Source organism: Bombus terrestris, chromosome 7 (assembly GCF_910591885.1).
Source record: "Bombus terrestris chromosome 7, iyBomTerr1.2, whole genome shotgun sequence".
In the NCBI taxonomy this organism is placed as follows: Eukaryota; Metazoa; Arthropoda; class Insecta; order Hymenoptera; family Apidae; genus Bombus; species Bombus terrestris.
Window position 1 is genome coordinate 4,244,751 of NC_063275.1, and position 17,431 is coordinate 4,262,181.

Sequence of the window (17,431 nt, forward strand, 5' to 3'; positions counted from 1 at the left end):
GCCACGAGTGGTAGCTTAGAAGAATCTTACTGGAACATCAGATAAATTGAACATTACAAATTTTAAAACTTTTAAATTAAAAAATATTGAAGTATATTTGAGATTTTTCATTCGTAACAAACAGATTTATTTAAAAAAAAGATATGAACTCATAAATAATTAGTCATATCAGTTTTATCTGAATATAATTAATATGAAAATTTTTGTAAAAAGCTTGATAGGAATAATTTTTTATTCTGAAACTATTTAGATACATTTTTGCTTAACAATTTAATATATATCATTAAAAATGTTACAATTTCTTGCAATTTTTTTATCAAATTGTTAAACTTTTTAAAATATATTCAATTATTTATTTGATTTTATTTTAATAGATGATATCTCAAATGAAGTATTAATTTAATGTTTTTAATCTTTTACTGAATAAAATAATATTGTATAATATAATATTTGTACTACTATGTATAATAAAAATTTATTTCAATTAACTGTTGTTGTTTAAATATTGGGAAATTTCAGATTATAAATTTACAATCTATGCTGATTAAAATTTAATACATTTATATTTAAATATTTATCAGAATAATATACCAGAGAAATCAATTCCGGTTGTATCTTACGCCATCTGGAACCAGATATTGTATCAAAATAATTATTCCTAGCGAACATCTACTTAGCCTATCGCCATTTTAGAATAAAAATTTGTTTTAAGAGCAATTGACACTCGTTAACTTCGTTGTTATTTATATTATTACTTCTTCAAAATAAAATTACGTTTTAGGTAACTGAAAAATGGGCGAGGATTATAATGGAGGTAAATATCCCAAAGGTCTCTTTAGAGACCTTTGCCAAGTATACTGTGCTTTTTCGTCATTGTTCCCGCGTTACAGTCAGGTAAATAAGTCGAGTGAGTGATCGTAATGGCCGGAGAAATACTCCCAAGAAGAGTCAACATATCTTGAGGCATTTTTTTCAATATTTCTTTCTTAAAAGATCTCAAACTATTCAACGTTTACTTAATTTCAGTGTGAATAAAATAGTGTTCAAATATTTTTTGCAAGATCTTGTGAGTTTAACGGTAACCTGAAAATAAGCATCTACGAAGATCATTCTTATGGGTACATTTTTCATTATATATAGTATTACGTCACAATAATGATTATATATTATTTCATCAACTTCAAAATTTCTATTATATATTTTTTATATGTTATGAATTATTAATTATACATTTTAGGATTGTAACTTTAATCATTCAAATGTAGGTAATGACTAAGTACATATAACATATATGTATATGTATATTACAAGTTAAATATACAGATAGTAGTTAGTAGTTATTGATATATGTATGAAATTGTATGGTAGTTTAACATGTATCAAAATTATAAAATTTTAAATATAATAATTTTAAAAAATGTATTAGGCCATTAGGATAAATTTATATGCTATACATTAAGTATCATATGAATAGCTTCTTCATTATTAATAACAATGTGAAATCATGTGTATTTATGTGTATATTTATATATTTATGTATTGATAGATCGAGACCGTCAGGACCGTGAGAAAGATAGGGATAGGGATAGAGATCGTGATAGGAGACATAGATCTCGTAGTAGAGATCGTAGAAAACGTTCTCGTTCACGTTCTAAAGATAGAAGAGATAGGAAAAGAAGTAGTTCTCCTAAAAAAAGTCGCAGTTCTAGAAGGAGGAAGCCATCTCTTTATTGGGATGTACCACCACCTGGATTTGAACATATTACTCCTTTGCAGGTAATATATTGAATTTTATTAAATTAGTTATCAAAATAAATTAATTTTTTTCTGGAGATTTGTTTAATTTTAATTTGAATTATAACAGTATAAAGCTATGCAAGCTGCAGGACAAATACCTGCAAACATTGTGGCAGATACACCACAAGCAGCTGTGCCAGTTGTTGGTAGTACGATAACTCGCCAAGCAAGGAGACTGTATGTAGGAAACATTCCATTTGGTGTGACTGAAGAAGAAATGATGGAGTTCTTTAATCAACAAATGCATCTATCTGGTCTTGCTCAAGCTGCTGGAAATCCAGTATTAGCATGTCAGATCAATTTAGATAAAAACTTTGCTTTCTTAGAGGTACAACAAAGTTTATTTGAAAATAAGGTTTTGCAATTTATAGTTTTTATAGTTTCATGACAAAATATTCACGAAATTGTTTTTTAGTTCCGTTCGATAGATGAAACAACACAAGCTATGGCATTTGATGGTATCAACTTCAAAGGACAGAGTTTGAAAATAAGAAGACCACATGATTATCAACCAATGCCAGGAATGACTGATAATCCAAGTATGAACGTGCCAGGTACGGTTCCCGGTATGTTTTATACATACTCTTTATATTTCTATGTATGTTTAAAAATTTACTTTTAATATTATGTAAAATACAATGTAATATTTTGATTTTTAGATTCTCCTCACAAGATCTTCATTGGTGGTTTACCCAATTACTTGAATGAGGAACAGGTATGCAAACAAGTCTACAACATAGTTTTGTTAATTGCACACCTTTGGAAGCAGTTCTTATTCACTGATGTCTATGTGTATATTAAAATCTATTTCATATTTATTTAGTATTTTTCGTAAAAGCTTTAATAAATATATTAAATATATCTAAATGGCATCAGAGATTAAAACAACTGCACTGCTGTATAACAATGCTGTAGGATTACCTTAAATATATGCTAGTTCTCAGCATTGTGAGTTATACCAAAGGATTAAATTATTACATAGGTATTTAGCTATTTAGCGGAGATCAAACTTACGAAGATGTGTCATCTACTGAAATGCCATAGAGGTATGTATGTGTATCCATTGGATTCCAGCGTTGATTAGGTTATATTTAGCTAGGTGACTTGGATTCTAATTCCAGTTGTGTGTTCAGTGAAGTCTAAGGGCAATGTAGAATTTCATCTCTCGTATTTCTTCTCGAAGCGCCATGATTAGATAGTGGATAGGAAATTGGTTAGAGGCGTTGCAGCATTCAGGTGGCATGCAGTCGCAGCAGTCGTATTTCTTTTACAGTCTTTCTAGGAACATCGTGGACCCAGCCAAGGGGATACGAAATTTTTCAATAAATGACTGAAAAAGGGAGGGGTAGGAAGGGAGAAGAGAAATAGTTATACATAAAGCAGTCATGCAGAATTGTTAGGTGATGAAATCTTCAAAAGTGAAATCTTCTTCGTATTTTTACATCTGAAACTCTTACAGAATGAGCCTGTTTTCATGCAGTGGTATTACATACAAAAAGATTTTTTAGGACTACAACAGACAAATCAATCAATTTTACCTAGTATATCAGTTTTTTTTGTTTTTTGTCTTGATGGGATTACAGGGTCAACACATAATCTTATGTGCATCTGGTAACAGCTCCAAGTCTTTTGGCACCTATTTTTTTCAGGAGTATCTTTTCTCTTGCAGCTGTTTTCTTTACAGGCTTTTACAGGCTTTACAGCTCTTCGTCCTTGTGCTTTGATACGTTTACAGGTTACGCGAACGAATTTATGTGTTCGAGTATCAGTAATGTGCATTAATACAAAGACAAAGTGCAAAGAGAAAGTAAGAAAAATAAAAGTCGGTACATGTGAACTTTAAACGCCGGAAAAAGTTAATACTGTGTTATTAAAGTGATACATTGATGGAATAATACAATCAAAGCAATATAACCGTTTGGTTATTATATAGTAACTGTGGACTGATACCAGTGCCCTTTCTCCCCATTTCTTAGCTTAGGGTTGCGCCGATCAAAAGCATTTGCTTACCACTACCACTACTTCTACCACTACTTCTACCACTACTACTACTACTGAACATGACAAAATACCACACTGCCTGGAGAGAGGCTAGCCCAGTCCCTCGAGGCAAGTACTTATATCATTTTCATGCCTTCGTATTGGGCTTATGCGACTTTTGCAGCCCCTTTCAGAAGATCTCGGTTCTTCTAAACAAATGGTGCGTTTTCTAATTGGATAGTTTTTTATTGATAATAGCGTGTTGCTTACTCGCCAAAGAATTAATAATATAGTAGGTAACGCTAATTGATACGTGATATTCCTTATGGACTTTTAATGGGAATTTTTCTTCTTATTATCTCTATAATTATTTAAAATAGTAATTTATTCTTCTAAATAATAAGAATATACGAACCTGATGGTTTTATAATGATATAGTCCTCGTTGGAATGCCTTAGTTAATAGCATATAATTTCTTGGATGGCTTAAGCAATCATATGTGAGATTACAATTACATATCTTGATGATATGAATTAGAGTGTTTACAAACACTTATTATAAAATTACATAGATCACAACTACCTGGGAGTTTTGACTCCTAGAGGTGAAGATAAATAAGTTTTCATTAAATGCAACATGCTGTTATCTTTGCTTCAGAGTTTTCAGTTACTTCTTGGGAATGGAAAGATGTAAGTAACTTTAAGGTACATGTTTTTTTGAAGAGAGAATTCAAAAATAAATGTGAGGGAAATCCACGTTTGAAGAGCAAGAGTATTCTGATTAAAACATTGACAAAGATCTGTTCCAGACTGGAGTAAAACTTTTATATGTAAAAAAAGACATTAAGTGAAGATGTTATATGGAATTCGAGTAGGCGAGATATAATATACATGAAATTATACTAAATTTATTATTTTTTGATTATGCAACTTTCATATTAGTTTTAAGTTATGATATTGTGACTTACTTCCTTATTCCAAAATTAATTTTACGTTATTAATGATTTTCTAATTTAATTATAAATCAATTTTATATTTTAATTTTAAGAGATTAGAGTGAAGTATGTAATGATATTTAGCACGTTTGTCTGCGTATTGCCTAGTTGTATTTGAAGTTCCATATATGTGCACAAGTTACATGTTAGTAGTCTACTCTGTCAGATCTTATCAGTATGCTGTAAAATTTCAGTTGTATAAGGCTGGATTATAGTAATTGTAGAATTCTGCCCACTGTTGACTTATAATCAGATTACATAACTTTATTTTGTTCTCCTATCATTTATAATATTTCATCCTATGTTATATGTATTCATATTACTTATGTATATTTTTATTTATATTACAAAGTCTTTTATTTTTCTAAAAGCATAAATGCAAAATATGGTAACAGGAATCACAACAATATTGATTGTAGTTATACTCATAGATTTTCATAAGTAATTAGTCTATTGCAGCTTTTGCTGATCGGATTTTTGTGATATATTTAAAATTCGTTGAATTAGATTTTCGATATGCAGAAAACGTGTTAAATCATTATGATAATCTGAAATATCTGTGTTTATTAATTATGTTGGGAAATGTAATAAAATTAAAAGTTGCATAGTCTATATGAATTTAAATTATATTGATATTACATGACTAAATAAATAATGTTATTTTTACAATACAGGTGAAGGAGTTACTGATGAGTTTTGGACAACTGAGAGCATTCAATTTAGTAAAGGATTCAGCTACAGGTCTATCCAAGGGTTATGCATTCTGCGAGTACGTTGACGTGTCAATGACTGATCAAGCAATTGCTGGATTAAATGGAATGCAGCTGGGAGACAAGAAACTGATTGTTCAACGAGCTAGCGTAGGTGCCAAGAACCCTATGATTGGTGCACAAGCTCCAGTTCAAATTCAGGTGCCTGGGTTATCAATGGTGGGCACAAGTGGGCCAGCTACTGAGGTAAGATAATTTGGATTATAACTTCTTACTATAATAAATTTATATATATAATATAAATATATAAATATATATAAACAAAAATATAAATAAATAAATATATATATATATTTCGGATTCTTCTCAAGAGATGAATTTAGTTTTAATATAATAAGTTATTTAAAATATCATATGCTTTTACGACTCATGCTTTTCTCGCTTCTTTTTGGTTCTGCTATCATCCATTCCAACTTATTATACTAAATTATACTCTATTTTAACCTGTACTATACTACTGTCTTTGGTTTTCTAACTATATTTACATCCCCTTCTATCCCTTTGTATTTTTAGTTTTCTTTTTTTATTGCACTGTTCTTTTTTAATATTGTTCCTCTATTTCTTTAATTATTTTGATACTCTGTTTCTTAAGCACTTTACCTCATCCTTTTTCTTTTCAGCACCCTATAATCCCTACAGCATTCCACCAGTTTCTCATTATATAGTTCCTCATGTATAGCCTACTGCTTTTCCAATATCTATTGTTTACTTTTTTCATTATATTCATTAAATCATAATTTCGTAATAATACATCATAAAACACACATGTATTGCATTTAACAAAAATGTATTATGACATATATGTAGGTTCTTTGCTTGCTAAATATGGTAACACCTGAAGAATTAATGGAAGAAGAAGAATATGAAGATATCTTAGAAGACATCAAGGAAGAGTGTAATAAATATGGTGTGGTCCGATCTGTGGAAATACCTAGACCTATAGAAGGTGTTGATGTACCTGGATGTGGGAAAGTATGTTTTTTAATATAATAAAACATTAATTTATTTTAATTTATAAAAATATATTAACAAGTTTCTTAATGTTGCAGGTATTTGTCGAATTTAATAGTGTGATTGATTGTCAGAAAGCACAGCAGACTCTTACAGGACGAAAATTCAATAATCGCGTTGTTGTAACATCATATTTTGATCCTGATAAGTATCACCGCAGAGAATTTTAAGACATAAGATTTTCTTTCTTTCGTACTAATTCATAATTGACTACAGTGTATAATATATATATATATATATATATATATACACACATATATATTCATTAAGTACATATATATATATATACATATATAATATATATTATATATATGTATTGAATGAATAATCTAAAAAATCTAAAAATTAATAACTCTCTTTTATCGGAATGTACAAAACAAAATGTAATTGTTTTTTGATCATACTATGCATTAAATGGTAATTGTTGTAATTTACGTATCTTTCGATAACATAATCAGATATAAATAATCCATAATTTATGAAATTGCTAGTAAGAAAAGAGATGCTATAAAAGGATACCATTGTACAAATAGTGACATCATTGTTTACATTAATCAGTAGTGAGATTGAAATAATCCATTGTTAAATGCAGAATTATATAAAAATAAATAATAAATTGTCATACTGCATACAATTTTTTGTATAAAAACATTTTTTATCTACATTACATACATATAACATATGATATTTAAGGTGCAGCTTCAGTTTGCAATGCAGGTTGGTATGACGCATGGCTTTCTCCAGTATCAGCATTATCAACCACAAATTTTTGTAATAGGACGTAGAGTCCACCGCCGGCAAATAGTATGCTAATTCCTATTAGTAATACTATGGACCATGCTGGTATTGCGGTTCCCCCTAAAAAATTGATATATTTAATTATTATATACATCATTTTCCCCACATTTTGTTTTTATATTTTCTACTTACAATAATAACGTCTAGTAATTGTTTTTCGACCTTTCAAAATTTTACGTCTTGCTTCAACTCCATCCATAAAGATTCCCATGATTACTATATACAAAATTAATAAATAAGAACGTAAAAGTAAAAAAAAATGAGAAATAATATTCCAATATAGTTTTATTATCATTACACAAATATTTATTCATATCCTTATTGATCACACTAATATATTTTACAACTTTTTACATTTATAAATGTATCTTTTTAATAATGTATTACATATATTCAATGTATATATTTTATTTCAATTTTGTGTTTCATGTTCATATATAACTATTTAAAAAATTCTGAAATGAGGACATAAATACGTATATTGTGTGCATGTGGCATAATTGTTACTAAACTATTTTATTAAGATATAATTTTAGAATTAATATAATTTACAAATTTTAATTAAGATTTCCAGAATTATAATTAAATATTTTATATTTTACGCAAGTCGATTCTTTGCTTTTTCATCAGTGCACAATAGATACGTTTAATAGTATGTAACAATTATTTCAAAAGTATTGTATTTGAAATATAATTAATTTAATTTATATACTTACATAGGCCAATAGCAACATAGCATAATAACTTTTTAGAACACATTGTTGTTTTTACCAAAACTAACCACGTTACAGGTAGATTAGAATCAAAATTAACACTTGCAGGTAAAATAAGCAGGTGAATAACGCTCGAATCGTGTCAGAGATGAGGATGTGGATACGAACGTGTGAATCAACGTTTTGATAAGATATTTGATAACAAATGGAAACCCATCTTATCGCATTTTTACAAGAGATAAAAAGAATTTTTTGTATGAGCATTTATGAGAGCACTAAACAAGTTATCTTTGTTAATTGGTATTTTAAATTCCTTAATTATCTGTTTATTAATTCTGTCAATTATTTGTATTAGTAAATATTTAATACCTTTAACATGTATTAAAATTTTTTTAATTTGTTTTTGTAACTGTAGGCAAAAGTGAAATAAATTATACTTATAATTTAATAATAAATAATTATTCAAGTAAATATGACAAACGACTTGACTTAGTTAAAATAAATTTATACAAGCATATAATAATATATGTACAAGTTTATATAAAATACTTCATCCGAATTGTACACTATGATTTAAGGCGATTTAAATATTTAGAAATTGAATTTTTTGCGTGCTTGACATTGAATAATCGCCTAAAGAAATGTGGAAATCCAGAATGTAGTTGGAATTTGACGGTTCGGATATGAAGCAGATTATCGGGAGTGCAGGTCGAAGATTCAGGTGAGTATGGGTAGGATCTATGAAACAGAAAAGATTTATAGTCAGTTAATATTTTTTAATCGCACATACTAACTTTTTATTAAATAAAAATCAAGGAAATCAAATTACAAGTAATAGATTATTACATGATCGTTGTAATATATTAAATTAGTCGATACCAACGAGAAAAGATCTTCAACTAAATATCAAATGAGATACTTTCTCTAATACACGAAATAGATATAGTTAAGATTAATGCCTTATATTAGAAGGTTTATAATAATATTCTATGTAGTTGTTCACTAATCCTTTGAAATATTTCTATTTAAATTAAATATATAAATATATCTTAATTAACTTTCAAAATAGTTACATATACTTACGAACTAAATTTGTAAAATAAATCGTTAGTTTAGTATACTTTATATGTATGTATAATGTTTCAAAGGATCATGAGAAACAGTCACTGAAGCAGCATTTAAAATGTTGGTATCGACAGTTCATATGTTGACTCGAATAATTAAATATATTCCATCTGTTCTTTTCATACAATATTAAAGTAATTTTACGGCGAAAATAAAGCTCTATGCAACTTACGGATATAATTACCATCATAATGTAAATAGAAATAGCTGGCACATATACAAGGCTTTCCAAAACATCACGTTTCACAATACAAGCTCTTCTCTGCCTTAAAAGACAGTACTCGCATTGCTTCGTCCCCTCTCGTTATTTTCTTCGTCTAGTTTAGCTATCATTTTTACTTAATACATTTTCTCTCCCTTTCCTTTTTTTTCCTAGAGATTGCAGTTTCCCTGGTATAATTGTGATTTTTTCCTTTCATTTTTTTATTTATGTATTCAGCACCACATGATTTCGAGGAAACGTTCACGCAAACATATGCTTTCTTTTTTTTTTACTTTCCTGTCTCTGTCTGTACCCATTTTGTATGCACCCTGTTGGCGCAAGAATTCCAAAGTCGCCGCACTTTATGGCGATTGCTTGACAACACTGCAATATGGTCGAAGAATATCAAATCTACTGATTTACAGCAGAAGAGATACACTTCGACATGTACAGTACTACGTGATCGTATATCCTTCATTAACACGCAAATTCTGTGCTATTATATATATATTTGGTAGATATTCAACGAAAAGAACAAATCGATATAATGGAAAGAACATGCAGATAAAATGTATATGATGCGTACACATTAAATTGTTGATTGTTTTTTTTAAAGCTGACTACATTTCGGCGCGAGAGTGGAACATGAATTTGTGCATTAATGTTTCAAGTCGCGCACATACTGTACATATCCGGTACCGTAAAAATATCACAAAGAAATAATTATTCGAATGATCAATACAATTTTAATTTGCATTTATATTTACGAGTAATCAGTTAATAGAATTAAACACCACCTAGTAACATAAATTTTTACGACGTTTATTAACATATAAATATCAGCATATAAATAAACAAAAAATGCAGTATATAAATAAATTAAACTTAGAAGTGTATAAATATAATAGCAAATAAGACATCCTTGAAAAAAGAAAGTTTTCAATGGAATTCTGTTCCTTTAATAAAATAACTGGGCAGTTACATAAATAATTATTTTGGGTTGTACATATATTTTAAAATTGGAGTACGAAAAATAAATAAAATATAATAATGTATAAATAAAACAAGATTATATAACATAATATCAAGTAAAAAACACAAAGCTGAACGTTGTTCTTAACATGTTAATCGTTCTTCGATTATTTCGTTGCATGCAATATATCTCAGAATGCAATATATCCCGGTTTATGTGTATTAAGTTTCATACTCCTAGTTATATGCATTCATTTTTAAATTTACAGAAACATGAATCCCTCGCAGCAAACAAATATATTCTATTATTACACCAGAGAAGTGTAGAATTAAAAAAAAAAAAAAAATAAATAAATATAAGTAATACTGCAAAACGCTTACGTTGTGTAATAAGTACTAATGTTCTCCGCAAATGTTCGTGACAACATCAAATACTTTATTATCAAATAAATATTATATATACCAAAACAAAAACGAAGAATTCACAAAAACAATTTTTTCCTATAAATATACCAAACAAATTATCGATAAAGAAAATTCCTTGACTGTAGATAATAGAATGTATAATAATAATTTGTTTATAATTTATATACTACGTTAGAAGTATTTATAACATTGGACATTAATTGTCATAGGTTTCTCATCTAAATACGAATCTTTTTGTGCCTAAACTACAACCTATTTGCAATCAAAATCATGTAATTTCATTTGAAATATTGAATTATTAAATGGCATAATGATTTTTAAGATATTTGAAGGATAATAAATTTCTCTTTCGTAAGGTTGGTGGCGTCATTACTCGATTGTATTCAGTGAAATGCATGTAGAATTAATAACTATTATTATCGTGTTTCTTAAACTATATTGAGAAGTGTTTTCACGTTGGCTTAACGTATTGCTACCTTTTATTGGTTACTTTATTTCTTCATTTTAATTTTCCTCATTCTTTATGCAGTGACAATACTTTTTCGCTTATTCAATATTTGACATTATTTTCTCCTTCCTTGTTTCTTTGTTTTAATAATTCAGTCAAACTGCGTTTTTGAGAAACGCTCTCTATTTTCATTGCAGAATTATAGAACTAAATGCATATATAGTATCCCGTGACCAAATATTAATTTTATATTCGTAAATATTATAATATTATATATTATATATAATATACATATGTGTATTTTTATTATTATATATTCTATATAACATCATAAATTAAATTGTGTAATATATCCCAGAAATTTACGAAATTGTATACAAGAACAAGATCTTATTTGTTCATACATGCCTATATGATCGTATTTATTACGTTACTATGTGGTTACTCTATAGTAACAAATATCTCTAGCTGCGGAGCAATGACAGCGGCGTTTCTGTTAAAAGTTATCGTTTGTTAGTAGTGGTGTTCATATTAATAAATAAATACCGCGAACATCATTGAACATATCTTTAATATATATATTAATATATATATTATTATATATAATAATATATATATATTATATATACATAATAAATTAATTGAATGTATTACCGAATAATCGTGTATCTTTTACGAACTAAATTTTTTGGTTTAAATTTAGGTTTACCTTGTGGCTAGCTGATGGTATGATCCAACGTAATTTTCTTCGTTTCGCTTAGTGATGTAGAGGAAATATTCGTGGAGGAAGATGATACACGGTCCTTTGATAGGCTACCGTTTGGAGTTAATTTGGAACTTCCTTCACTGATCTTTTTTTTACTGTCTTGTTCCATTGTATTACTGTCAGCAGTTTTGCTTGTTTCGTGACCTTCGCTCTTTGTTTGCTCCTTGATATTTTCCCAAGTACGTACATCGCTGTTTCTTTCTATAATACCCTCTTTAATCAGCACTTCTTTGAATATAGCTAAAGTTTTACGGAGTGTTATGCAGAAACCTCTAGACGCTGGTATTAATGGAAATTCTGGTAAAATTTTGTTATCTGGATAAAAGAGTAATTATTAAAATTATCGACTGCAAGTTTTCATAGATTAAAAGAAAGAAAAATTACAACATACCAACGTCAGATATTTGTTTAAAAGTAGTAGGTGTTACTGGAGATAATGGGTGTTGATTATTATGTTGTTCAGAAATTTCCATCCACAACTCTAAACGTTGCAATAATTTGTTTGCATGCCTCTTGAAATGTCCAATAATAATATCTTTAAATACAGGTGGTGGATGTTGTAATAACTTAGTCTGTGCTTGAACCAATTTTAGTACAACCATTTCATTGTACATTCTTGAATTTTCTTTTCCTTGTTGAGAGCCTTTTTGTTTATCGAATCCAGCTTCATTAAAATATGGTTCTGGTACGAGAATAAGGCCTTGAATCGAGACTATAACTTGCAAGAGAGTTGAGGAACTTGTCCACACTTCCGTTCCACGACCAGACCATGTTCCAAGTAAGCTTACACAAACTTTACCATCCTCATACAGATTGGGATTTAACCTATCATTACAGTAAGAAATATAATGGCAAAGTGGTGGAGCAGCAGGATAATCGGCAGATAATTGAAAATCAAAAAGAAAAAGACCATCTTCGTATGGTGTTTTCTCAGGTCCACGAAACATTACAGAATATAAATCTATTCTATCTTCAAATCCCTTTACCCATATACCGGGTGGAAGTGAACTTTTTAAAAGTTTTAATTCCTTGGAAACAGTTCTGAAAAAGTTTGTAGGATCTGTAGGCTGAAACATTGTTAATTTAAATTTATGACTATCTGGTGCTGTCTCTTCTATAGAAAATCCTTCTCCTTCTGTATATATTGGTGGTGGAATTTCTATGGAATATTCTGATGGTTCTTGTAATAATTCTATACGTCTTTCTTCTTCTTTTTTCTGCTTCTTCAAAGGCGACGATCCTTTTTCGGCATCGGATAATGACATTTTTGATAACCCAAATCGTCTAGAAACTTCTGCATGCGCTAGTACAAGTTGAGCTTTTATTAAAGTGCACAATTTAACGCAAACTTGAGAACTAGCCACGTGAGAACTTGTTATGTGCATCTGAGTTTTGGAAGTTTTATTTATTTCTGGTTTGTCTATTGAACGATCAGGTACGTTGTTCACATCCTCGCTAAGTAGAAATTCCCCACTTGAGTCACTCGAACCCGACTCTTTCTTTGAATTTTCTGCAGAATACAATCCAGAATCCTCAGGATTAGGATTAACATTAATAAATAAACGATCAATTGATCCTTCACCTTTTACGTTCTGTTTATTGGTGGGTTCATCGTTTTTATGATCGATGGATTCTGTCATATCCGTTACAGTGGTAATGATCTTTTCACAAGGATTACTTCCTGATTGTATATTATTGGAATTTTCTATATTGTTCTTTTCTATATTTTCTTCTGATCCATCAGATTTATGCGTAAATAATCTTGTTACTTGATCCGCCATACGTTGCGCTACATTTGCACGACCACGTTCTCGGACTCTCTCCAGAAGTCCTTGAAAATGACATTCATGGAAGAAAGAGGTACCCATAAGTTTATCCATGTATCGACAATCTTTATAAACTTCTAATAATTTTCTCATAACTTCGGTTGTCTGAAGTGAGGGATTTTGAGTGAAAATTTCTTCCAGTCTAGACATTGCAATGCGAGCTTTCTCGATGTGTGCGGCTAGCTTTGGTTTTATATTTTCTAATTCTGTTTGTTCTGTACCATCGGTATCGGCGATATACCAGTCTTCCAATTCCGTTTCCCATGACGCGTCAGACGATACATCGTCCCAAAGTTCTCCTTCGTCACTATCATATTCACCTACTTTATACAAATCTTGAGGCCAACACATACTTACATGTCCATCAACCCACCACACTTTAACTCGTCCTTCCGGATAATTATCTAGCACTTGACCAGCAGTACATCCAGCATCTTCTCCTTCAAAATTAGCTATTCGAATTACTAATGTACCTGGTCTGTACTGAAAGTCTGGATGATCTTTTAAATCATATACACTGACTTCACGTTCTTCTAGTAAAGTTGGTCTAATAAATATTTATCAAGTTTAATATTATATTTTTCCAATAAATTCCATTAGTTACAATTAAAAATGTATCAGTAGTAAATATACTTACTGCGGACTTTGACTAGAAGTGTATGTTTTAAACCATTTTATTTTAGCTGTTCTACCCTGATGGTCAACACTTTGAACTACACCATACATTCTAGACTCTTCCTTTTGATCAACTACAAAATCACCAGGGAAGAATTCTTTATCATCTAAGTGATGAATCGGATAAAGTTGTGTTGATGGAATACCTAAAAGCAGAAATAGAAGTTATACAGATTATATATTACCGAAAAGTAACACATCATCAAAACAGATATTTATAAAATTTACCAAATTCTACTGAACCATCTTGCCATACAACATTAGCTTTTGTACTTGTAGACAATGTTTCCACAACAATTTTAGTCCCTGGAATCAATGGAACTGGTGGAATCTTCTTCTTTGCCTTACATAACTTTTTCTTTTTCAGGACCTTTGTCATCAAAGCTGGGCTTTTTTTCTTTTTACCCATGGATGACATGCTAGAACATCCACTAGATACCTGGAAATATTAAAATTTATTATCTTCATTCATTATCTTACGTTTATCATTGACTAGATATTAAGTGAAAAAAGTAATAAGAGATCTTACCGAAGCACTGTCACTTTGTGATCCAGTATCTTCTGTATCCCAATCATCTGAACTTTCAGTATTCTGGTTTTGTACTGGAGGCATTAGAGTATTATTGCTTGTAATATTTTGTAAATTGTTAATATTATTATGAGCATTCTCTTCTAATGTTTGCTGTTCATTAACTTTATCTTTATCCTTCTCCTTTTTTCTATCCTCAACAGGCTTTGTCACACTGATATTTGGACGTGTTTTCTTTGGACTATGTTTAGGAACTTGAAAAATGTCTCTTTGTTGTTTTCTCCATTGTTCTCGTGTAATGACATTTTCATCACTTTTAATTACATAAAAGTTTCGATCTCCCACTTGCACAGTAGATGGTTCAAAAACATTCAATAATTTTAGTTTCTTCAAATTTTCTCCTTCAACTACGAATTTTGGTTGAGCTTGATCTGACCAAGCACCATCCTTTGAATATGCTCTACACTGCCAATGCACTCCTACCCAATCTGTTTCTACCTTTTCTACAATTACCTTTGTTAGTTTCTGTGGTTTAGATTTTCTCTTTGCTTTCATTTCTTTTGTACATGTAATCCATTGTGCATCTTCCAGGCAGTGAACTGGTCCCCACAAACTTTGACCAGGATAAAATTCAGAAGAATGAGGAAAATCATTATCCTAAAAAATTTTCATTGTAGTTTTAATCAAATAATTATTCTGGATTTAATTCTTACATTATCGCGTCTCTCCTCTAATTGTCCTAAAATACGAGAATCTGTTTCATTTATGACACAACGAGATCCATCAGGTGTAGTAAGCCACAATTTAAAATTTGCCATTTTTATGCCACCAACCCATGAATCCATACAAACAGCTATATCCGTTGCAAATTCCTATAAACATAAACTATTAATCATGATATATGAGTTACTTTGATAAAAATAACAGCTATAAATGTATGATTACATACTTCCAAAGGAACTAAATCTTCGCTCCTAATATTGGTAAGCACTTGTTTAGTACCAATCACTTGAACACAGGCAGTAAGCTCAATATCCCTACAGTATCCTCTCTGTGTATCCTTTCCTTTGATCATTCGACGTACAACATCTCCTGGCATAAGTGTTCTATCTGCTAAATGTACCTATAAATAAAAAATTCATTTTTAGAAAACGTGATATTCTTGCAACAATAAACAGTTACAGTTATTATATCAGATATGGATTCAAATTTGAATGTAACATTCAATTGCAGATTCGTTGGTATGACAGGTGTCGCTTTTCATAGAATTAGAAACAAATACAATAAGAAAAAGGTAATAATGTAATGAAATATTAATAACCAATTTATATATAGTCTACTATTTTTAAGCGATGTATTTGCGTATCGTGTTAATTATTAAATACCTTCTTCGAGCTGACCAACTCCTCGACACCGGAGGGATGCCAGACCACGCGAATCTCGCCCTTTTTCCTCTTTTGGCTCTCTTCGCTGTCAGAACTTTCTTCGGACAAATCTTGGTCGTCATTTTCCATAACAATTCCGAACACAACGTTACCTTTCTTATCCACACGATAGACGACATCTTCGTAAAAGTACTGACACTCTACGCTAAAGTTCGTAGCCATCTTTCCTCTAATCACTGAATACTCGCTTTCTGCCGACGACGGCTGACAGAAGGTTACACGGCGCAACGGTTACGGCGCACGTCGCAAGCAAGGAACTTGGCTCCGACCCCGAACCCGACCCCAACCCCGACTTAAAAACTACCGATTTTAGGTGCCTTTTGACTAGTTTTGATTGTTCTCACCGATCGAGATGTTATCGACTTTTCCCAAATCGAGAATTGTTCTCAATCTTTTCTCAATCGTCATTTCAAACCATATGTCAAAATATATTTTTATCTAATATGTACCTTATCAAGTATACATTTATACATATTTATAAAGCACTTACGTATAGTTTGCGTATGAAATGTGTATATATGATACATGCCCATATGTATGTAAAGTTTAGTTGATAAATTTATCTTGTTTGGGAGCGGCTTCATGTACGATTTGACAGATGTATAGCTCATAATCATATGAAGTAACAAGGAATTAGTGCTTTGCTTTTATGAAAAAATAAGGATTCTTTAATGGAGTTACTTTTTTAATTTATTGAGAAGTATAAAATTTAATATATATTAATATTATTTATATGTATCAAATTAATATATGCGTAAATTTTAATGAATTTATTCAATTTTCTGTATATATACAGGATTGATTGTCAAATAAATATATCTATATATATAGTTTTCAAATATTTAATAAACAATAAAGAGTAATACCTTATTTATTTAAATAAATATAATTATATTATATTTAATCAATTAAGTATAATTAAATTATTTATTTATTCAAATAAATATAATTATA

The 17,431-nt window shown here is 29.9% G+C and overlaps 3 protein-coding genes across 7 annotated transcripts; 1 reads left to right on the forward strand and 2 right to left on the reverse strand.

The window, feature by feature from the left end:
• Window positions 1-638: 638 nt before the first annotated feature.
• On the forward strand, window positions 639-7,186 carry LOC100645286 (splicing factor U2AF 50 kDa subunit). Of its 3 annotated transcripts, none has more exons than XM_003396364.4 (8): window positions 639-814; window positions 1,547-1,776; window positions 1,865-2,125; window positions 2,213-2,363; window positions 2,457-2,512; window positions 5,446-5,727; window positions 6,349-6,513; window positions 6,591-7,186. In XM_003396364.4, exons 1-8 carry the CDS (start codon window positions 793-795, stop codon window positions 6,720-6,722), a joined length of 1,299 nt encoding a protein of 432 aa, XP_003396412.1. In that variant the 5' UTR covers window positions 639-792; the 3' UTR covers window positions 6,723-7,186. The 3 variants fall into 3 exon arrangements, with proteins under 3 accessions (XP_003396412.1, XP_012165446.1, XP_012165447.1); XM_012310056.3 differs by having other exon boundaries at window positions 640-814; window positions 2,213-2,351; XM_012310057.3 differs by lacking the exon at window positions 639-814 and adding an exon at window positions 833-1,118.
• Window positions 6,959-8,385, reverse strand: LOC100645408. The gene is made up of 3 exons (XM_003396365.4): window positions 8,067-8,385; window positions 7,483-7,566; window positions 6,959-7,410 (listed from the first exon to the last, which is right to left on the reverse strand). Exons 1-3 carry the CDS (start codon window positions 8,107-8,109, stop codon window positions 7,241-7,243), a joined length of 297 nt encoding a protein of 98 aa, XP_003396413.1. The 5' UTR covers window positions 8,110-8,385; the 3' UTR covers window positions 6,959-7,240.
• Window positions 8,386-8,833: 448 nt separating this feature from the next.
• On the reverse strand, window positions 8,834-17,036 carry LOC100645522 ((E3-independent) E2 ubiquitin-conjugating enzyme UBE2O). 3 transcript variants are annotated; one of them, XM_012310058.3, is made up of 9 exons: window positions 16,418-17,036; window positions 15,982-16,155; window positions 15,746-15,904; window positions 15,033-15,689; window positions 14,732-14,942; window positions 14,466-14,649; window positions 12,394-14,375; window positions 11,946-12,317; window positions 8,834-9,774 (listed from the first exon to the last, which is right to left on the reverse strand). In XM_012310058.3, exons 1-8 carry the CDS (start codon window positions 16,637-16,639, stop codon window positions 11,953-11,955), a joined length of 3,954 nt encoding a protein of 1,317 aa, XP_012165448.1. In that variant the 5' UTR covers window positions 16,640-17,036; the 3' UTR covers window positions 8,834-9,774; window positions 11,946-11,952. The 3 variants fall into 3 exon arrangements, with proteins under 3 accessions (XP_012165448.1, XP_048263661.1, XP_048263659.1); XM_048407704.1 differs by having other exon boundaries at window positions 8,834-11,729; XM_048407702.1 differs by having other exon boundaries at window positions 8,834-12,317.
• Window positions 17,037-17,431: the final 395 nt, after the last annotated feature.